Genomic DNA, 24009 nt, shown 5'->3' on the forward strand with positions numbered 1-24009 from the left:
GAAGATAAAACATATATGAAAGGTAAAAAAAAAATTTCTTTAGTAATTTTATGAACAGTAGATCTCTGACACAATCTCTAAAATCAAGTTCTAAAAATTAATCTATACTAACATTTAGCATTCTCTTTTATTTACACAGTAACTGGATTTGAGGCTATTCAGTGATGCCCCACTTAAAGAGGTATACCAAACTCTTAATATATGCAGCAATTAAGTATCAAATGCAAAATTTCAAGAATCTTCATCTAATAAAAACTAAAAATTTCTCCTCAGTTTTATCTCATTAATATCTAGTCTACCTCATCTATTTAATTATAAAGCTTAAAGAATATAAGAATTATAGGTACTATTCCACTGAATAAATGCTGACTTCAGAGAGAACGCCACGTTCAGCTAAGCACCTAATTTGTATACTCAAATTGTATACTTTGGGATTACAGGTGTTTAAAGGCTGTTTGGCTTTTTCATGATAAAGTCACATCAGATGTGTAATCAGCTGGCTGTGAGTCATGCTTTGAGAATGTCAGCAAGCCCATTTCTGCACTGACCTTTTAGTTGCTGTCTTTCAGCTCCCTAGAGCCATCCTCCACAATTTCATATTTTGCCTACAGTGCATGGGGGAGCCACAACCTCAGCAGAGAAGCTGCTGTGAGCTCTGCAGAGGCTTTGCAGAAGTGGCCAGGTGAGTGGAGCAGGCAGATGGCTGCTTTCCTCACCTCTAGCCGAGGACTGCCATTCTCTTACACAGAGGCAAGTTTCAGCTGTGATGTTCACGGGCTTGTCGTACTTACAATCTAAGTTTTCAAAACTTGACTGTTCTCTATAAAATAAATTGTACATTTGCATACATTCATTCCCCATATAATTTCCTCCTCCATCTTCCCAAATGTCCATATTCAACCAATCTGGGAAGCAAATTTATATAAGCCTCACTTAAACTAAAACCAAACTCCTACAACACAACAGGTTCCCTTTTTTGAAAGCAAGGATTAAAAATACAGTGCGTTCATTTAAATATGATGCTTTTTTCATGTTTTATGTTGATCTTGAACTCCAAGGAGAACAGTACTTCTCACTGATGTCTATGCTATTAAGCCCTCTAAAACCTGAATATTGTGTCCTATAAAACCAACCCTTCAGTTTGCTCAGGGATGTGAAAAGGCAGCAATACAAGACATCAACAGCTTCAGCAAGCAGCACAGTGCTAACAGAGCAGTGGTCAAAATGTAATTAATTAAAAATGAAAGAACTTAATAAAAAAATCATTGTTTCTTCCAACATCTGAAGTATTTCTTAACCTACACAAAGCTTAAATTATTAGTATTGAAGGTGTTCTGATAATGGGTGAGATCCAATTGACAAAAGATGCCTTTGTCCAAATTAAGGTGCAAATGAGACCATATGTCAAGTCAATAGCATGCATTTAACAATTCACATGAGGCAGAAAGATAGAAAATTCTGTGTAAACTTCATCACCTTCCAGATCTGAAGGGGCATACAGGGAAGTCAGAGAGGAACACTTTATCAGGAATTGTAGCGACAAGACAAGGAGTAAGGGGCACAAATTGGAAGAGGGAAAATTCAGGTTATGTATTAGGAAGACATTGTTTACTCTAAGGGTGGTGAGATACTGAAAGAGGATGCCCAGGAAGTTGTGGATGCTCCATCTCTGGCAGTGTTCAAGGCCAGGTTGGACATGGCCTTGAGTATCCCAGTCCAGTGGGAGGTGTCCCTGCCCATGGCAGGAGCAGCTGAAACCAGATTACCTTTAAGGTCCCTTCCAACCCTCAACATTCTATGATAAAACCACCAAAACTTTTTTTGCCATAACCAGGGTGTGCTTATACCCTTTTCCACTACACCCATGATGCTTTTCAAAGTCTGCTTCGGGCAGTAGTATGACTGCACAAATATATTCACTTTTATCATGGAGGCAACCAGCCCTAACTGCTGTTTCTAGTCTCTCCATTTTTTTGTAGATAATACAAACTGCCCCCAACAATAGCACTTTGTATTATCTGATTTCCTTTATATATCTGATTAATGATTGTAGCAACTCTCTCATTGATCCATTTCCCATTGAGAAGGCCAAAATAAGCTTTTTGTGGTTTTGTTTTGGTGGCGTTTTTTTTTGCATTGGAGTGATTTAGATGGTTTTTCATGTGAAGATTAATTACAATTCTGAAAATAAGCTTGCTTTACATTATTAGGAAGGTATGAAAAAGCCTGAAGATTTTTAGTTTCTAATTTTCCTAATAAGATACTATATTGAATATTCCCCCTTTTACGGAAGTCTAATAACCTGCCTTCCACATTTCATTTACAGAAATTCTTTCAATTTAAGATTCTTCATGAAAAATGCAGCAGATGAGAGTATCATTGTGTTTGTGGAGACTGTATCAGAGAACAATGTCTTATCATCTGAGCCAAAGCACTTGTTAGATGAAAAGCTATGTATATAGCAATGAGTGAACTAAGCATGTTCATTAGAGTTTATCAGAGTGATGATTTAAGAAATATTTTACATTAATGACCCTGTCTGTACCAAAGCTAGGCAGAGTTTATTAGGTACTATGAGAAAAGCCTTTTTATCTCATCAAAACAGGGCAAACTATCAAGCTATGCAGAATTATTACACATAGAATTAATTTTTAAGAAATACTAAACTGATGTTTGGATTCAAGCAAACCTATGAAAAGGAGTGCTAAAAGCAATGGGAAGGCAGATTCTAAAGGATAACTGATCCTACCCTAAGTCCCTATCATACCTTGTTCAGATAATAAATAATCTATGGACTGTTTTAATATCTTTCATGTATACATGAATTACAGTTTTCCAGCACTATAATTTTAAAGATAAAATGTAGGCTGAAATTATTTGCATGAGTACATACATTTGTTACTATAAAAAAACCACAGTACTGACACCTGATTAAATATACTGTAAGAGCATGTCAGTTTGAGCTACAGACTGTGAATTGCTCCTAGCTGTGTAATATATAAATTCATCTCAAGAGATGATTGTTTCTCTTGAAGCACGTGCCCCTACTGTCTGCAGTTCAGTTTTCTTGACTTGCAGCATTTGGAATGAAATAGGATCAAGCTGCTGGTTTTGACTTCTAGGTGCAAAACTACATTTCTGCCACCAAAAGGAACCCACCTGTACCAAATAACAACCCAAACAGCAATTACAAAACAATCAATTGTCTAAGATATGTTGATACCTTATCAAATAAATTTAACACAGATATTATATATTTTTATATTTAGCTAAAATTCTTTTCTTTGGTAATACCCATAAGCTTATTTTTCTGAGAATCTATCATTTTGGTAGCTGTAAGGTTGGATACAAGCAAAAAGCCACCTCTCCTGAAACCAGGAAAAGAGAATAGCAATGAAAACTGAGTCATACACTTGTCAAAATGTTCCTGAAATAATTCTTAAATGCTTACTACCCACAAGAAGTAAAAACAGAACCCAAACTCTAACAACACTGTCCTACTGCAGAGGTTTGTACAAACTAATTGAAAATTAGTTCACACTGTCAGACTACTAGAGGCTGCAGTAAATCTGGCAAGCAGTAATTAAACATATCTGAACAAGTTTATAAATTATTTAACACAGTATTTGAGTAGGGACAATGTTAGATCTGTATCATAACTCAGATACACTTAACTAAAACACCCAAAAGTGGCAAGTCTGAAGTGGGTACCCAACTAACCAAGCATATACAACCCAATTCCATTTGCTGTTTAAAGGCTGAGTTGTGGTATCAGTACTCAATTATACAGAGGCATTTTTGCTATTTAATACACATAGCTTTAACAAAATGGGTATAAATGCTGGAAACAGGTACAACCTCAAGCACCACTCTGCAACTACAATTCAAATTGATCACAGCAGCAGAATGATATAAAACATTATCTTGTTTACACTGAGGTGTCAACAATCTGAGTGTAGAAAACTGTAACTTCAGTACTGTCTTGGTAATGGAAGCTCATAAGTTTCAGATAATGAAACAGTAAAATCAATACGACATTCACTGCAGTAGTATTTTAAATACCCAACAAAAAAGTGCAACTTTGGGCTGCTGGGGAAAATACTATTTATTATACATTAAATACAAATTTGAAATGTGTTGTGGACACATCTGCAGGGTTACAGGTAAAAAAAAACGTACAAAGTTGTGTTCTGCATCTCTCAAGACTGACACTTCAAAAAAATTTCACAAAATACCAAGCAAGAGTTCATCTTTGTAACAACAGCAAAGGTAATGTTGCATAACATTTTTTGCTTGGCATATTATCTTTGTTCCCTCCCTGCATTAAGTACCTACAGTTTGTAAACAGTCTTTAAAAGTGTTAATAGCTTTAGGAATGTGTAATCACAGTTTATATGGATTCATCCCACAAAGAATTATAATGCTACACAGTAGTTTCGTGTTTCCATAACCCAGTTCTAATATTACCAGTACTGTCTGCAGTGAGCAAAGGTCCATCCTGTCCACTGCTTTTCAGTGGCCCATTCTGGATGGCTAAATTTAAGCCATAAGATTTTTGCTGGTTTTCAAGTTCGGCTGCTATCGGTTTCCTCAGAGTATCTTTTTTGTTGTTGGTAGCTATTGTTTTCTCTGTATTTCTGCTACTTTTTGGAAGCGTACTGCAAGCATCACTGCTTTCTTGCTGGGACTGGTTATACTGACGTTCCCTGTATGCCAGATAGGCCCTTCTGCTCCTGGAGTGCCCTTCGCTGTTGCTCTGGCGCGTTTTGGGTAAGCCATTTTGCACACTTCCTTCCACGCTCGTGGGAACGTCGTAGGCGTATTCCCTCAGCACTGCAAGCCTGCTGGCACGATGGCCCTTGCTCCGGTTCTTATGGTGCCGGCTGGGGTGTCCGTTTGTCCGGAACTGCACCTCTAACGGAGCTACGTGCATTTTGATATCGTTATCTACTGAATGCTCAGTCAGACTGTTATCAAGTTGAGGACCTGTGTTCAATGGCAGGGAAGTAGGGTGGCACTGAGCTGCTGCAGCTTGTAAGTTAGTTAGTTTACAACCTTGAGACGAATTTTTTAGGCTTGAGGCACTTTTATTTGTGCATGAGGATTCTGCGCTACTGTTGGTGCATTTTGGGGCCTCTCCGTTGGTTCCACTGGAACTGGAGGGTGGCACATTTACTTGCACTGAATATGTGCTCCTTCCTGGGCAGCACGTTGTTATCCAAGCATGCCTGACATCTTCCCTGTTAATGCAATGGTGCACCATAAGAAAGGCACTGAGGCTTAGACATGTCACCCCAAAAAAACAGCTGAAGATCAGGTCCATAGGATAATATAGGGAGATGGACAGAGCTCCAAAGATCCACAGTGTAACATACAAAACCAAAGTAAGGCCCACTCCCAGAAGCTGTGCTGGAAAACTGTGTTCATTCTCCAGAGCAGATGTGGACACCAGGGACACTGACAAGGAATCCTGATGGGCCAGTTCCCCGTGCTCGTTGGTGGCCAGACGCTGCTGCTCCTCAACGGGCTCCTTCAGCTCGTATTTGCGCTCAGGGTGACGCTTTAGTTGGATGAATATACTCAGGAAATACATGCAGTTTATGAAAATTATAAAGCTAGCAGGTCCATAAAATGCTCCTAAGCTAGGTTCCCAAGCCATCCAGCAACTGCAAAAGAAACAAACCAAAGAATAAGTTAACATCTCGCACAAGTCACTTATGCTTTTTCAGTTCATTGACATGATCTTGTCTGTGTTATGTTTTCAGGGAGAATCAGAATTAATTGCAACAAGCATTCAAAGAAAAGCAAGCCTAATAAATCTGAGGACAAAGCTCTCACTTATAGGGTACTTACTAAGGTGCATTAGGTCTGCTGCCATAATTTCGGATGTTTGCTGCAGCTGTTATTCCACAAACTATGATAGGGATCCCTCCACCAATAAGGTAGAACCTAAAAAAATAAAACAAATTTATCAGCAGCTGCTTAAGTGGAATGGATTTTAAGTCACCATGAGGGAAATTAGAGCTTTCCAGGATTTGGGAAGCATACAAGCTCTTCATGAAACTAAACAGGGTGAATCAGGTTTGGGCTTTGGCAGTATCAATTGTTTTCTAAGTCTTCCTCACTACAGTTTTTCTCCTCGTGCAATAAGCTGTCTCTCTCTCAAAGCTGCTCACTCCCACCTCCCACTCGCAGAGACTGAATAAAAGCATACAGTGTTAGAAGGAAGAAGCAAAAGCACTCAGAAGTTGTAAACTGCTAGAAAAGAAAAAGGAAACTTAGAATAAAAATACTAAGTGGTATGTCCTGTGTTCCCCAGATGAATCTGCCTAATATTTTATACGCTGTTAGCTGAAATTTTTTTGGGTGCAGGGGTTCAGCTGATGGCAGGTTGGTTTTGGTTTTTTAAAATTTTTAATGGATTCTCTAATTTTATAGTATATCCTTCCTGTTTCCCTGTGGTGGTATTGATGAAAACTGTACACTTTCAAGAAGAAAAAGGGCCTATGTTGATGGAATATCTCACTTTTCATTCTGATTTGTATGAATTCACATTGCACTCATTAGTGGCAGATCAATAATTATTGATCAGCAGTCAAATTAACAGCACTCAGTCCTGCAGCTTATACTAATCCAGTTCAAATTCAGATCAGAACACAAAAGTGAAAACTCTTACTGTGACATGCAGGTGACCATTTGGTTTTTATCAACAGGGGACACCTATTAGGGTGGTCCTGGACTTTTCCACTGCATTTCTGACAATTCACCTGAAATTAATCTTGTCTTGCTTGAGACACAAAATAACAGTCTAAAGGAAATTATGAATTTTTTGGAAATCAAGATACACTCAATTTATTATTTACTTGATGAATCCTACAAAGATCAGATTCTGACATTGGCCTGTTCTATATCTTGATGCAGTAATCAGGAGCTGGTCAGACAAATCTTTATTTGTACAAGTACTACATTAATGGCAGTTTTATTTTGAACCTAAGTTTAAAAGACAGCAGAAAAAAATAATTCTTCTACAGCCTTTCTATACAAAGACATCACATATCTGTCCAACTGAGGAAATTCCTGATCTGCAGGAAGCTAGACACTGAGAAAGTCTGAGAAATACAAAACCTGTTTGCTCCATTTTTCTCTTGGATACTTGCCTCCAGAGCTACTGCCACTGTCAGAAATGAGGTGCTCACACCTAAAATGGCATGTTCATGTCTATTCAGAGCTGAGCCTGTGAGGTTGGTAATTTTACTGCAATGTTTTCCAAAGCAGAAACTTCATAATAAGTAATAAGGGATATAAAATGCTTGTATGTAGCATAGAAAAGGTTATTGAAAATAATCAGAAAAGCACTTCTGTTTTTCTGCAGTCTCTGTACTTTCAAAATGAAGTTCTTCAAATATTTGCCTGTGACTAATCAAAGTTAATCAACTTCTGCCACCTTGTGGATGATTTCACAGTAGCAGTTTTTAATTAACATCCAGAAGCTGAGGAGGCAACACGAACAAGGTACTTCAGTATTTTCTAATAAGAGCATTGCACATATGTGAATTTAACAGAGAATTAGTTTGTCTCATTTCTAGGATTTCAGAAATGAAAATTTTAGGAGGAACATCACACAAAAAACACTATTTTCATTTGACAATAAGTGACACTCCTATTTTTCAAATAATTTTGTAAACAATCTTTGGAAAATATATTTAACTGTATTTACTTAAATTGCAGTGTTAAATTGTGTTAACAGCTCTACATATTCTTTGTTCTGACAATTTTATGGGTTGTGTTGCTATCTAAAGTCCTAAACAAACCTTCAGTGGTGATGCTGAAACACTTCTGATTTTTAATTTACCAATCAGCAACTCAGCATTGCATCTGTAATACACTAACACCAACAGTCTTTCAGCTCATCCTCCTTAACATAACACTGAGGAACAAAAAAATCTAAAGGAACTTAACAGACCTGGAGAAAACACAAGGGGATCGACTTTTTACATTTTCTGGTCAGAATATAAACGTATATAACCTGGGAAATAAGGAGCCACAGAAACAAACAACTCACCTCAGCATTGGCCTGGGTGGAGGAGGTGGCTCATCAGGATCTTGACACCTTTTTGCTTTTTTGGTTACCTGCTTGTAAATATTACGAGATGTCACTCCCAGCCACAGTACTGTTGCAAGAGTGGAATAATGGAGAATTATCCCAACCTTAAAACAAAAATAGACAACAAAAAAACAATTAATCCCTAAATATTTCCTTTCTACTAAGTTAATACAGAATTCATTAAACTCACAACTCGCCATAAACCTGAAATTTTCAAAAGCTCAATTCTAGAGAAAAAAACCGTCTTATTTTATACGACCACTCCATCAAGTGATTGTCATAATATTTAAAAAAAATCAAGTTATTATAGTTTAAAACAACAAAAATATGTAATGCAAACCTTTAAAACTTAGTAACAGGAGAAAAACACTTTCAGAAGTGTACATATCAATCATACACTTTAGGAAACTGTATTTTACATAAGACTTAATTTAAAATGTCCTGTGTTACAGATATCATTCAAATTGAAACAAGTAAGAGAACAGCAAACTCATGATACTGTGATAAGTATGGAGCAGATGGCAAAACACAGCCAGCCAACACTCATCAGCAATTTTAACATAATGCAAAGATAAAGATATTTAACCTGCCCTAACATTAATGCAGTCTGTTTCACAGTGGAATCTCCTTATCCTCTGCTGCCTTGTTCACAAGCAAACACTGCCATGACAGCACATGCATGAAGAAGGGTCCAATTAAGCTGACTACAAGTGTGTGTAAAAACACACAACTTTTAAACAGCCTATCTGTATCACAAGGTTTCTTCTGGAGGATTTCTGTCTCCAGGAAGGTATGAAAAAAGGTGTGTATGTGTGTGCACGCATAGGAGAAAGTTCAGGGATATATTTTAGTGCAACACTTTGAACCGTCAACGTAATAAATCCAGTAAATTCAAATAAAAACCATTATAGAATATTATGGTGTGGGACTTGAAAATTTTTGTAACCACTGGATAAAAAAATTAAATTTTCACTAACATTTTTTGAAAGCAGGAACTGTTATACTGAAACACTGCAACTGAATTGAGATGGCAATTTTTGAAGGGCAAATCAGTAAAAAGAAGGAGTCTCAATAAAGCATGGAGTCTTGAAGCACTTCTCTCCCCTCCCCTTCAGTTACACTGAGCAAATGGAAATAGGTATTTTAATACCTGTGAAAATCAGATCTCACATGGCCTCTAAAGGCTACATACAGGCCTGTAAAATAATTTCATAGTAAGTCAGTCTCAAAAACAGAAATAACCAATAAAACTTAGTTTCTGTGGTAGCATTTTGGGAAAAAATACCTGTTGCACATTTTACAAGGGTATGTAGTGATAGGAGGAATGACTTTAAAATGAAAGACTGTTGATTTATATTAGATGTAAGAAAGTTAGGATTTTACAATGAGACTGGCAAAACACAGGCACAGGTTGCTCAGAGAGATATTAGATGCCCAGTCTCTGGAAATATTGCAGGTCAGGTTGGATGGGGCTCTGAGCAATCTGATCAAATTGAAGATGTCCATCTTTACTGCAGGGGTGTTGGACTAGATGACTTAAAGCAAAACATTTTTTTTCTAGATTTTATATTTTGATGAATGCCTATGCAGCATTAGAGTTCTGTAAGTGGCAAGGAGGGCATATTCATAAATAAAAGTACAAAACCAGTAACAAAGTTTTACTTACTGCTTGACAAATACTGGCATTCCTGGTCTGAGTTATGCCTCCAATAAACACCACACATGTCAGGAAAATATGAAAGCTCAAGTTAACTAACATATGCCAGCTTTTAACACTGATCCTGATCACACTGTTAAAAGAAACAAATTAGACAATATAAAACACAGCTACAATATTGTTTTCAGAAACTAGCAAGATATTCTAGTGATAAACAACATATAATTCCTCTTAAAGATCATTTAACTACCACATACTTTGTAATCAAATACAATCTTAAATTAAAACACCCACCTATTACCAACTTTATACATCTATTTGGGGCACGAGTTAAAAATTTTAGGATTCAAGCTTTCACATCAACAGAAATGTAAAAGGCTGAACAGTTTGTTAAATTCTATCATTATTATTGAATGGCCTCCTCTTTTTTATCATTCATGAAGCAAAATGAAGAATTAAAGGAGAGACATGGTTTTGACAGCTAAATTATCATACTCAAGAAAGACAAAATAGCTACTTGCATAACTGTTAGTTTGCATCAACAAATTTTATAGGGAAAAAAAAACCACTGAAAGCATATTACTATATCATGCTCTTCTTACAAAATAGAAAAGGTAGTCCTAAGCTGATCAAACTCATTTTCCTAGTCTGGTAATTCTGATTCCTACCTGTGATGGTATATGTAACTGACCATGATCATCAACAGGCACATCAGCAAGACCATGGCAGTGGCATAAATTACTGGATGCAGAAGGTCAGCTGGCTGTGTATATAACTCAGCTCCAGTCAAGTCCTGACAACAAAAACAAAAAAAACATTAGTCCACTGTATCTATTTTTTGAGGGTGAGGCAATGACAAAGGGAACACAAAAAATAAAGTGAAGAACTTTACAAGAAGTAAACACCTTCCAGATGAAATGTCTTCTTTCCTTTCCCACTGGTCCCAAAACAACTCTTCAATTATTTATTTTTTATTTCTGGGTTTCTTCTGCAATTACCTGCTATTCTGGCTGACCTTTATAAATGCAGTCACAATTCTTATAGAGCAGTTCAACTTAATATATTTTTGAAGATACAGAGAGATCAGCAGCTTAAAGAAACACACAATTTTCTTCATCTTAAAATATTTCTATGTACAGATGTGGAATAACTGTGTTTCAGTTGTGATTATCTTCTTTACCAGCCCATAGAACATCACAGACAGGAAAATGTTAAAGGATCTGCATCTGGAATGGAATGACCCTATGCACACAAAAACAGAGGCTGGGCATTGGACTGCTTAGAAAACAACCTGAGTTAGTGGTAGACAAAAGCCAACCACAAGTCAGCAATGTCACCTGTAGCCCAAGGCCAGCCTTTGCTGTGTGAGCACTGACACAGCAAGTGGGTGAGCTGATCCTTTCCTGCTGCTGAGAGACCAGCCTGCAGAAGCTGCAGTTTGAGGCTCCCCAGCACGAGAAAGACACTGACTTAATGGATGGAGCAAGTCTAACAGATCACCAGGATACCAGCAGTGTATCCTGAAGCATACACTGTCTGAGGCTGAAGATGAGGTCTTTTATCTTTAAGAAGAAAAGGAAGAGGGGAGAAATCTCATTATTGTATTAAACTACCTACTGGGATGGTATAAAGAAGACCAAGTCAAACTCTTTTAAACTCTTCTTGGAGCTGAGCCATCCACTAATGAAAGGAAACTGACACTACCAGCAACACAGAAAATTCTGATTAGACACAGGAGAAAAATTCTGAAGTGGTCACATACTGCCCAGAGAGCCTGTGTCCCTGGAGATACTAAAAGATTGACTGAATGTGATCTGGAGCAGTAAGATTTGACTTTAAAAGCAGTCCAACTTTGAGCAGGTTAACTGGACCAAACAGCACCAGATGTTCCTACCAGACTGTTATTCTATGATTACCTGTTTGACCAGAATAGATAGTTGATAATTCTAAGAGAATTCAACAGCTCCATAGCACCAATTAAATTTTCTGTATCTGCCCAGATTTCAATTTACTCAGAAGAAGAAATAATTCTGTTTGGAAGCAGTTATAATTTACTAGAGTTCCAGCAGTGGGGAGGGGACGCAGACATGACATGACAACTCAAAAGAAACTGTAGTCCTCAGCAAAAATACAGTAAATTTACTTAACTATGATTAGTGAAAAAAAATCAATTAAAAGTAATTTTTTGGAATGGACAGGATACAGAAAAAAATCTCTCCCTTACGATTCTGAGTAAGTTATTCTTAAACTTCTGGAGTTGGCAAAGTTCAAAAGTGTCCTGAAGAAAAGGAGAAAAAACTTAGCATTAAGAAAGAACAGTAAAAGATTGGGAAGAAGTTTCAGTCAGTTTTGAGAAAAAGCAGTGATATTTTTAAGCCTAAAATCAGTAATCTGATTTTATGGACAGAAAAAGAGTTTTTGAATTAAATTAGAGTCAACAGTCTCTTCACCATACCTTCAATTGTTCTTTCATCAGAATATAAATTCGTTATTCCTAACTAACTCAACAACCTCATTTCAAACTAATTTAATCAAGTTGTCAGTTTGATTCTTATCTATTTGGTTTACTTTGGCACCTGGCAAAGGACCATAAGAATTTTTGCCTCAGGCAGCCAGTGTCATCTCATTTCAACACTACCCATGGCCTGGTTGTTATGCAGCTGGGGATCCTTGAGAACTCTCTGCTGTTACAAGCATGAGCAAATGTTTAGTCACACCTAGCCCAGGAGTACCAGGCAATACAAACTATAGGGCAATTCTGCTTGCTGCTTCCAGACTGGTGTCAGGTATGTATTGGTGTGAATTTCGACAATGAGAGCTACAAAATCACAGGACTTACAATAATCTTCTAAAACATGTGAGGAAACTCAGTATATGCCTTGCCTAGATAGCTGAGGCCTTGACCCAATAACCAATGGAATAAATCAATGGAATTCTTTATCCATTCCACTAACATTTTTCATCTAGTAAAAAGAGTAATGAGAGCAAATAATGTTATTTCTGAGTTAAACTGATCCTAAATAATTACTGAGTAAAAAAGAATGACAGTAATAGTAGAGATGGCATTAAGAATACTGGGGAGTTTATAGTTAATTAGCAGAACTCTTGTTTCTTCTCAAGCACTTTTGCTGGGTTTTTTCCTTCTGTTCAGTCTATAAAGAGTTTTCAGCTGAGCCTTCTGCTTATCTCTTCTATTATTAAACGGTGGCGAAGATAATCTCCAAATAAATACAAATTTTTACAACTGCATCTTCCTAAATCATTAGATCAGAAAACCAGGCACTCAGTGATGTGTTTCCTTATCAGAGGACTTCACATTCTGAAATGTATGAAGAGGGTCAGTACACTACATATTCCTTTCTTCTACACATATATGTACTAAAGTAAAGTAGAATAAAATAGAGTGAAATAGCTCTGGTTAAGTCATTCACCATCCAAGCCAGGATGATGAACCACCATGCTCAGGTCTCTCCTGCCTCTGCTGTTTCACATATTTGATGTTAATGACAACTGCTGGATTAAAGAGCAAACTTCTAAAACTCAACCCAGAAGAACTTCCTCTGAGCCGGAGTCAGAAGCCAGACTTGCACAACATGATGGGAGTCCAGAAAGTAAGTAGGCTATTATGGCTTTTTTGGTTAATATATGGATAGGCATTATGAAAAGCTTTTTTAGCAGCACAGAGACATCCAGAGTTTCTGCAGTGAATTATCTGTGTGCAAAGAACATCTGTCAGGTGAGTGTTATTCTGGGCCCCTCCTCTCCAGTCCCTACAGCCTAACGTTTTGCAAAGTGCTTAATATTTAAAGAATACCAGTTTTGAGCGAGTGTACAACAAGAGCTACTGACAGGAAAAGAACAAAGCTGCCCCTTTCTCTAACTTGATTTCTGATTGTTAACAGTTCCCTCTACAATTCACAAGAGGATACTCATATAATCTTACCATGTGTTAATTCAAAACTAGTCTTCATAGAAGCAGACTGAACATGCTTTTCATTTTTCTTCCTCCAGGTGACAGAAATGTGACCAATTTAAAGCATAATCTCTCTTTACATGCATATTATACATACAAATGAATTTTATTTCTGTTTTAACAGATGCTGCTAAATTTTAGGAAATTATTATATATTTTAAAAATATCAAAGAAAGGAGCACTACTTGTAGAGGTTTACTTGATTGCCGAAGTTTAAAGTAATTTAAAACACTACCCTCAAAGGTAAATAGAAAAGTTGCTCTCTTTGAGCTCTTTTAAAAAGCCTGGCATGTAAATCAATTTTATGTAAGTTTAGCCTGGTAATTACCATTTAATTCTCTTCTGAGGAAGATTTTTAAAAATCTGAGTTGCTAAAGAAAAATATCATCTTCTAATCCACTGATCATCATAAAAGAGTGCTCCTTCTTCCATGTATGACTACATAAAATATATATTTAGTTCCACATGGAACACATTAACTGCCACAAAACCCATGCCAAATTTACATTTAACAGCATTTCCTAAATCTCATAATATTTCACTACCAGTCCATCTTATTTATGTATCACATTTTATAATTTAGTCTCTGTAGGGATTATTGATGAGCAGGGTAGCAGTCACCATCTATAAAAAGGGAAGTTTCCCAGGCCAGACTCTAAAATTAAGAATTCTGAGAACAGACAAAGAAGAAATTTAGCTTCCCAAGTGAGGAGCACTAAAAGAAAGTGTCTCTTCACCATGCTTCAGAAGTGGTTAACCATTTTATTGATACCAATACGCTTAGACTAGATTTTGGATACTATCTTTCAGCAGTATTTAAAAAATATTTTTCATAGCTACTAAGCGTTTTGATCTTTTTTCCATTTCCACTGATGTCTTCTGTTAACAGACATACAACTAGTGAATTAACAATTAATTTGGAGTGAAATAACTGTCTTTGGTTATGGATCACAGATAAAATAGTTGGGAAACACTCCTGGTCAACTGACAAAGTCAACAAATCTAACACAGAGAAGGCAGTTTAAAAAAAGAGCAGTAATAGTTGAAGATAGCCTGTTATTCATAGACTAAAGTTCATGGAAGCTCCTGAATTTGATTAAGTAACTAATTAAAATGTCTTCCTATAATATAATACTTTGCATATGAAAATTCTTTCTTCCTAGCATATCCAGTTGTTCATTAATTATTTATTACCCAATTAATTACACTTTGATAGATTTCTGCTTAAACCTCATCTAACCTCAACGTTTACATCAACAACAGCAAAAACTAAAGATGTATTTATTATGTCTAGTTTTATGTGAAATGGAGGGTGGGAATGTTTGTTTTCCTTAACTCAAAAAACCAAAGCAAAATAGTATTTTGAAACATTTTTAAGTTCCAGAGAGAAATTAAATTCCCAAGTGTCATACCATTAACACAGCATAGTTGCTGAGGGAGTAGCACTGAATGGTGGTAATATTTTCATCAGACAGAAGGATGCGACAGCCATCAGATTTCCATCCCCCCTGTCCGTTCAGGAGGTCGAAGTCCCACTGAGCTGCAACAGCATCTGCTCCGTGCGCAATGCGCCGCAGTGTCACGTTGATAGGAACGTGGGGACTGGCTCCGTTCAATCCATCTGTTACAAACAAAATGTATTTGCACATTTCTCAGCATGAAACTAGCACATTAATCAAAATAAGGGAATCAAAATTGTTTGCTAAAGATCATAAAAAAGTAATAATAAAAACAAACCTATCTTGGTAAGAATAACTGGAGTCACAACTGTGCGACGTTTCCCATCGTCAGCCAGGTTTGTTGAATTTCCTGTTGCTGGGAAAAGCTTTCCATTGCGAAATGCAATAAGCTGAAGCTTGTAGACAGATTCATCTGCTGGTCTGATTTCTCTTTTTTGTTTTTGGGTGAAAAGGGAAGCTGGCAACTGGATAGAGGCTTCTACAATTGTGTTCTAGAAACAAACATTTTTAAAGTTCAAACGAGAAAATTATGTTCTTTACAGAGATTAAATTAGCAACTCCTCTATATGTACAGAGTCAGAGATGAATGCATTTAGCAGACTATGCATCATGACCAACCTATTTGACAGTGTTTTCAAGTAATCCAGGATAAAATAGCTTAATCAGGTTATTAAAGCCTTAAAACATTTTTAAAAGAAAAAAAGATTCTGTGGTTACTTTATGGTAACTGTTACAGAGACTAAAGTTAAAGTTGGTATAAGTAAAGTATTACGAGAGGTTTTTGAGACTAGACTATTAGCAACGAGAAGCAGCAACCAACACAAGCAGAGAGAAATGCTGCAATTGTGCACTAGTACCATTCAAAACAAAATGCTGTGTACAAACAGGGTGGTTTTACTTGTGTGTAAATACTACTTGAGTGAGAAGCATGCATATAATTTCACAGAATTACACAAGCATAAATTGTAATATACATCCTGCAGTGGCATTCAAGCAAATTAAGTGCTAAAAACAAACTGGTAAGTTGGGGAATATAATTGAAAAAAATACTTTTATGGAATATGAGGAAGTGTTTCCATTTCATACACACCCATACAGAGATGTAATACATGTAGGTGAGTGTGTGTATATGCACATGCACACACAAAACTATCACAGGTCCATCTTCTACTTCATGCTTAATTACAGTATTACTCTGAGCAGAATATTTCACATTTTTAAGGACACTGCTAATATCTGATTTAATAAGTAATTAAGGTGAAAGTACAGAAAAATAAAGATGTATTATTACAAACTAGGAAGCGTCTCAATTTCCATACTTGTGAAAAAGTCAGAAAGGATCTTACAAGTTACGAAGTTACAATGAAGAAAACGACACCTACTTATTAAAATCTGTGTCCATTAAAACAACTATTTTATAATCAAGCTTTATTGTCCTTTACCCCTTTAATTCTTCTCACAGTCATTTTGGATTACACAAAAATGCAAATTTCAACTTAGAAATTAGTAACAATCAACTTGCTTGCCAAATTATTCATATATATAATTGCAAAGTCAGTAGGGAAACAAAGAGCATCCCACCTTTAAAGCCAGGCTTGACAGGGTATTTGAAACATTGCACTTAAAGCTTAGTTGTTTATCTAGATTTCCATCTGGGTCTCTTCTCCCATAATCACTGAGTCCTGTACGGTCTGATGTAGCCACTTTCTGAAATACGGTGCAAGTCATCCCAGTGAAACCAGCAGCCTTTATTACATAGGCCTCAAGAGCAATATTTGGAGAATACTGTAACAACAAAAATCAAACATTAAATGGTTTTACACACCACAGACAGGATAATAAATAATCTAAACGGGATTCTCTGTCTTCACAGAAAAACACATCCAGAAAACCATCTCAGTTATCTGGCAGGTATAAATCTTTTCAGAGTATTGCTCTACTCCCTTCAGAAATAATAGGCATTTTAGATAATGCCAGCATTTATTAAGAAAAGTAGAAAGCTATTCCAATTCAAGAGTGAGCAAAACCTCCTCTAAATAAACAAATAAATTCATGCTTACAGTAGAATAAACTTGAGCTCCATTTGCAAGCCGATACATAGCGATTTTCTGTAGACACTGTACAATTCTGGTGCAAGCCTTGGCTTCCCTTTGTGCCATCCACAGAACACGTTCATCAGCCAACATAATATTACTTGCTATGTCCACCATGACGTCGCCAAGCTAACATGGAAGAGAAGTAAGACTCTTTTATAGGTGTGAAAGCATTCAGCAGGCAGGGTCATCATCAGAAAACACAAAGTGAGTTGGCAGCACAAAAAGCACAAAGAAAATGGTTGCTCCTATTTCAATCACCTCATCACGTTGATACTGAAAAACTTTGACTTGGACACTTACTCCCACTGAAGAAAAATGTAGTGCCAATAGAATGTGTCTGTTTATATAGTACTCAGGAAAAAACCCATGATAAATATTTTATTAAAAGGAAATGGTGTGATACTCCACCTTCTACTGTACTAACTGCTTAAGAGGACCATTTACAATCAACTTGGAAACCAAAACTATAAATCAACTATAATACAGTTTGCATCTATAACAGAAGATAATAGGAAAAGAGAAAACAGGCAAAAATTAGTATACAACCCATCTGTTTTGCTTCCTTTTAGCAAGTCAAACTTTTTTAAAATTGCTTTCTTGTTTGCCTTCAAATTTGCATGACCTGTTTTATGTCACAGATTTACATGAGAGAGACAGCAAATATCCATAGGTACCAGTGCTGCTTTCAAACCATCAATTACATTGTTTTGAAGTTCAGTCCTTACCCTGCCTTCTGTATGAAAAACAAATGATAAAGGGAACTTACTTATTTAGGCCTCTCTACCAAAAATATTGACAACATTGACCTATGCAAGATTTTCACATTTAAGGAGCAATGACAAATACTGGACCAAAAGCAAAGATGAGTATAATTTTTAGTTGAATTGACCAAAATGCAATTGACAGTGCCTAAATTTAAGGACTGGAATTTTCAGCTTGAAGAGACAAAGGGTAAGGTGAGGAAGGTATCTCCTTTGCTATGCAGGCTTCCCAATTTTTTTTCCCCAATATTACTAATAAAAAGAGAATAGAGTGATTTGCTCTTCTCTTTAAAAATCTTTAAATATAAAGGCAAGAATTGGAATAAAAAAGTATTTGTTATTTTGAGAACTGGCTCTCTGAGGAACATAATTTTCAATCAGTAAAAATTCTTGTAAATTCCTTAAGTAGCATTTGCAGGCTGTAGTCCTTTCATTAAATCTTCAACAACAAAGTTAAATTAACTGAAAGTATTTGTCATGACTCATTACTACTTGAGAAATGGCAACAAGTTTTACAAATCAACGCACAGTGACTTTAGAATAAACCAGCACAATTTGCAGAATTAAAGTTGTGTCATGCTTTTAAAATATATTAAACATTATTCTTTCTCCTACTTATCGAGGTATGAGCAAGTTGTTCCAGCTGTATTCTAAATTAAGATGATCTGCTAAGAACTTTCTGAACAATTGTCTTGTTGCTTCTGATACGAAAGTGCTAATAATTTGTTATTTATTGTACTAATCTTTTAAAGAGCCCCTTTAGCACAAACTAGGAAATGAATAAGAGTATGGTATAACTAAATCAATATGAAAAACAGGGTCAAGAACAAGTTCATAGAGTAACAACCTGAGAAGAAACCAAGCCTTAATAGCTACTAAAATTTTCACATGAAATTGTACTCATGTTCTTTAAATATACCAGCAAATCACAGGCTGGCTTCGAAACAAATCCACTGAGAAAAAAACCCATTGTCCAAGATGAAAATCCTCTAAGGAGTTCTGCAAAGGATGTAGAACCAGCATTTATGGTTTGGTGGAGGGTGGACAGGGAAAATTTGGCTTTTTTTATGCACGAGTTTAAACTCGAGGCATTGTGGTCTCCAACTTCCCAACATGCACTGTACAGTGAGATCAATATAACCTCTGTTCAGCAGTGAAACAGAGAGTTTCTACCCACTGGTGGGACTATTCAACTACTTGCAATTTTCTCCCCAAAAATGAGCGTTCTCTAAGATTTTGTTTTAATGTCTTATGTTATATCCTGCAAGACAGAGGAGTCCTGAAAACCTTAGAGATATGGCTCAATATTGAATAAAGACAGTCTATCACAGTAGAAGGGGAGAAGATAAGTCTTGTTTTATTCATTATTGAGAGGATCTCTGAGGCTTTCATTATTTGTTTTTAGATAAGAACATACCAATGAAAACCTGTGTGACCCACTCCATATTAAATAAAAACAGACTTACTGTACCTATCTCCCTGCTCCAGTGCTGACCAGAGGTGTTACTCACATACAGGTCCAGTGAATGCTGGATCATCTCAGCGCGAATGCAAAGTCTGTGACCATGGGTCAGCAACTTCAGGGACCTACTAAACAAACAAAAACATGGAATAGAATCTGACAATCCACTAACTCAGTGCCTGCATCTAGTGTTGGGAAGATTTCACTGCTCAGAATACTTAAGGACAAACACTTCCGTTATCTTTAAAGTGATGGCAAATTATCCAGTTACCTCTTTATATTTTTCAGCAAATCTTCCAAATTTCTCTATCATTTCAGCCACAAAAATAACATCCATTTTATCAGAAAAATTTGCTGCTTCAACTGTGTAAGCCAAGAGCTGTCTTGCTGTTGCCACTGCATTAGTGAGGTTGAGAGGCATCTAAATAGAGAACAAACATGAGCATTTGAAAAAGAACGAGACAACACTTCACCAATTAATAAATAAGCATTGATCCAAAGAGGAGAACAACTCCAAGAGGGCTCACAGTATTTTGAGTAGCTAAGGACCACCACCTTATCTGTAAGCAAAAACATTTCCTACAAGCCAGAGAACTACTGTTTGTACTGGCAGCCAGCAACTGGGATTTGTGCTGTTTGTCCTAGAAGGGAGAGAGGTATTACACCAAAAAAAGGAAAAAATTCCCCCAAAACAGTATTGTCAACTGCTTATTTTCATTTTCACCAAAGCCAAGGCATGACAACACAAAGCTCTTTAAATATAGCAAGAGAAGCCAAAACCAATTCAAACAAACCACTGCCACAGCATTCACTCTCAATTCTGTAATTATAGGAAACATTTGGAATGGCATAGACACACAAGAAAACAAGACAGATCTCACTATGACAAAGGTCATGATTTCACTCCTGAAACAAACCCCATGCTGGAAAATTCTTCACTAAATAATACACAACATCCACATGTCTGAGCCAGCAGGAACCAAAACCGGGAAATTTTACACAGTATACTGGAAAGCTGTGCTAATGTTATCAGCTCATGTTCAGATGCTGTTTATCCATGATAATCTAAACTACAGAGGCTCTCTCTCTGGTTTTTGGCGTGGAGATATCTAGTCTGCCCTACTGAATTTGAAAAGTGCCACCTAAGCACAACTATATTTGTCCTTGCCAGTCTTAGCACTTGAACATAAATTCCGATCTGAGTAATGGAAGTTAATTTTTTTGTCAATTTGCTGAAAGTTATATATTTAAAGTGCGAATAAAGTTCAAAGTCATAACACATACTGAACAAAGTCAACCTTTAAATTCAGACACTCTTCATGATTTCTTTGAACTCTTTCTTTAATCATGAATTTCTTGTCACCTAAAACTGTACTTGTTCAATACACAAACAAGAATAGCAGAATATGAATGCTCTTGCAGAATGTTATAAAGTTTTTATTTTATTTTACATGTGAACCTTTATTTGATTTAAAATGTTTGGCAAAGTTGTGATGTTCAAAACAGCTCAACTACCTTTATTCAAAGGCTATAAACATGCTTGTAACATGATTACATTTAACATTAGTCTCAGAGACAAGAAACTTCTCTGCAGAATACTGCTAAAATTTCCAGGTCTACTACACATAAAAAGAAGGCAATTTTTGTAAGTAAAAACAACTCCCAAACCCAAAACATTTCCCTTCTCCTTTTAAAAGAAGTTCTGCATAGAATACCTGTTTACATTTATTTTTGAGTAGATAATAGGAGGTTATCTACTTCACACGTGAAAATTATTCTGCTTTTCTGAAGATAGCAGTCTGATGCTTACACTTTAAACTTCCTAACACAAAGCTGGCAGCATTTTTCCACAACCTGAAAAATGCTGGCTAACCAAAAGCAGTTAAAACAACCTTACGTTATCTATGCTCTTGAGCATCTGGGCTATGGTAAACAGGCAGGAGTGGCACTGAGTTGTTACAGACCTTGCAGAAAAATGTGAATTCCCAGGTGAGGAAAAAGCAAACCAGGAGTATTGAAGCTCTATTTAAACTAACACTCAACCTTTCTGTGTCCCAGAAAAGGACAAAGTGATCCCAGCATCACCTCTCTCCTGTTAACCAGTCAATAAGAAAGAACATTTGAGCCCTCAAACCTTTTTCATGTGACCAAGACAAGGCATGCACCTCTAGTGCTAAGAATATAAAGCAGAAAAGCAAACAGTTATGTCAACCTTTAAGTTTTTCTTGGGCCAGAACGGGCATTCCCTTTTTTTTTCCTTCTCACTCCTGCCATCTTTGTTGGCCAGTGCACAGGGGTCCTCAGGGAACCAGAGAAGGAGAACAGAAAGCTGTGTCAGCATTATTAAGTACCTGAACACAGAGGGAGCAAGTCAGCCCCCTTACACAATAGGCAGTACAAATCTTTTGCCTCAAACTGGAGTTAGCCCAATCAACTGGACATCAAGATGTCACTGTGTGTATAAATCTAAGGCATCCCAAAGTGGAAAATACCAGTTTGGATCTGATTGTCACGGTTGGGGGCTGAGGTGCTTCAGATAGGTAGTGTGAAGTTTTCCTAAAAGATTGTGAGATGAACTGGAACACTCCAAACCCACACAACATGTAGAAATCCTACCCTGGGCTCAGACAAGCACCATGGCCCCATATTAAACTTAAGTGGTGCTACCAACATCATCATCCAGTGACCAAGCATTATTAATAAAAAACAAACAAAAAACCAACCACCAAACTCCAAAACACCACACCAAGATCAATCTCATATTTCCATGGTTTCACCTCTTGCATGCAGACCAGTGTTCTGACTGCACAAGCTGGAAAGCAAGCTTAAACCAAAAGTTCAAAGCTTTATGGAGTAATTTCCAACAGAGCACCTATACAGACAAGGATGGGTACACTGCTGCAGAACAGCATTTGTGGAAGTGTGCATTAACTACATAAACCTCAAAAGGAACTTGTAGCTGAAAAATTTTGTTTCATAGCTACAATTTAAATTCTAGAATGCTCTCTTCAACCTGGTAAGTACTACCAGATAAAGAAGCCTAGTTTTTACTTACTACTTTCATGAGTTAACCCTTATCAATCACACCACATATACCAAAGATTTACAGTAACAAAGGCAGAGCAGAGTTTGACTACTTTCTACCACTACCATGAAAAGAGCTGTTCTCACTACAGATTAAGCCTGCCTTGTTACTTTATAGCATGTGGGCAGAACAGGGCATCCAGCTGACAAAAATAATCATGACAAGCCATTCTCTTATGCTTTAGATAAGTACAAAAATAAAATCTTCCTTGCACTTTCAATCTAGGGCATTCAAAACAGGTACTAAACCAAGCTTTTAACCTAAACCTATAAGTTTCAGTATTGTACTCAAAGGCGTGTGTCCACCATAACCTATCTAGACCACCAGTATTTCCAGCTTGAAGAAGATAAAGGGTCTTCTGAGTTTTTATTTTCATTAATTAGGCTTTCATAATTTGGTTTTACAGAAATGCACAAATTACCTGATTGAACATATACAGAACTCGAGTCACATCATTTGCATACTGGCACCTGGAGTAGTCCTCGTCTGCCCAGTACCCTCCCCTGTCGCATCTGCGCCAGGCTCTTCTCTCATCTTGGGAGCTGCCAGGATATATCCCACTGCCAGCAGAGTAACGTGTACACAGCAGGTATGCTGTGATGCCTGCCAATGTTCTGGGCCACCTGGGGAGTCAAAAGGGAAAAAAATCCTCACATTTAGACAAATTTACATCACAAGCAAATAAAAGGATTAAGCACTACAACATGAAATAAAGAGACACTCAAAACTAAGCATCTCTAAGCTATTTAAAGGGCCACCTTGGCTCATCTTCAGCACTTTCAAGCTGTTCATATTTCTGTCTATTAACAAAATGAGTTCTAAATGCTAGTATGGTTTTGAATTCTTTCATGAGGTTTCAGGTGGAGAGAAGGTGCTTGTAAAATTATTAAAATAGTTAACAATTTTTTGATAAAAAACTTTGCCTACTTCATGAAAAATTCCCTGTTAACACCATAAAAACAAATTGATGCTTGCTTTCTACTTGTCCTCTACAAATGCATCAATACAACCGTCAAACAACTGCACTCATATTTGCACCAAACTGCAGATATGAGCAGACGATTACATTTGCAGTATTCAAGAAACACTAGTAGCAGAAGTACAACCACTCTGACCAGTTTTGCAAACAAAATACCAAATAGAATTTAATGGGAAAAAATTTGTTTTTAACGTCAAGAAAGGAGACAAGAATTTCCTTCACTCAAGGTATGTGAAACTATGCCCTTCTTAAGAAAACTCCTAACATTCTCTCCACTTTCTCCCCTAAGTTTACTGCATATTTTATCTGTACAAACAAACACAGATAACAAAAGCCCCAGAAAATAAACTGCTATACATCTGTAATACACTGGTCATTCATTAGAGCAGAACAGATTTGGTGACAATAGAGGTAATTAAAAGAAAGAACAAA

At 36.7% G+C, this 24009-nt stretch overlaps 1 protein-coding gene across 1 annotated transcript in view; it reads right to left on the minus strand.

Moving 5' to 3' along the window:
* Positions 1-4087: 4087 nt before the first annotated feature.
* The window catches only part of ADGRA3 (adhesion G protein-coupled receptor A3), a 52963-nt gene continuing 33041 nt past the window's right edge, over positions 4088-24009 (minus strand). The window contains exons 9-19 of the mRNA XM_058024906.1: positions 23020-23221; positions 19785-19934; positions 17255-17416; positions 16776-16979; positions 15472-15685; positions 15147-15355; positions 10430-10554; positions 9771-9894; positions 8063-8208; positions 5854-5949; positions 4088-5666 (exon numbers count right to left, since the gene is read on the minus strand). Coding sequence (XP_057880889.1) covers positions 4424-5666; positions 5854-5949; positions 8063-8208; positions 9771-9894; positions 10430-10554; positions 15147-15355; positions 15472-15685; positions 16776-16979; positions 17255-17416; positions 19785-19934; positions 23020-23221 — 2875 coding nt within the window. The 3' untranslated portion in view covers positions 4088-4423. The remainder of the gene's footprint in view (positions 5667-5853; positions 5950-8062; positions 8209-9770; positions 9895-10429; positions 10555-15146; positions 15356-15471; positions 15686-16775; positions 16980-17254; positions 17417-19784; positions 19935-23019; positions 23222-24009) is intronic.

This window comes from Melospiza georgiana, chromosome 5, assembly GCF_028018845.1.
Source record: "Melospiza georgiana isolate bMelGeo1 chromosome 5, bMelGeo1.pri, whole genome shotgun sequence".
In the NCBI taxonomy this organism is placed as follows: Eukaryota; Metazoa; Chordata; class Aves; order Passeriformes; family Passerellidae; genus Melospiza; species Melospiza georgiana.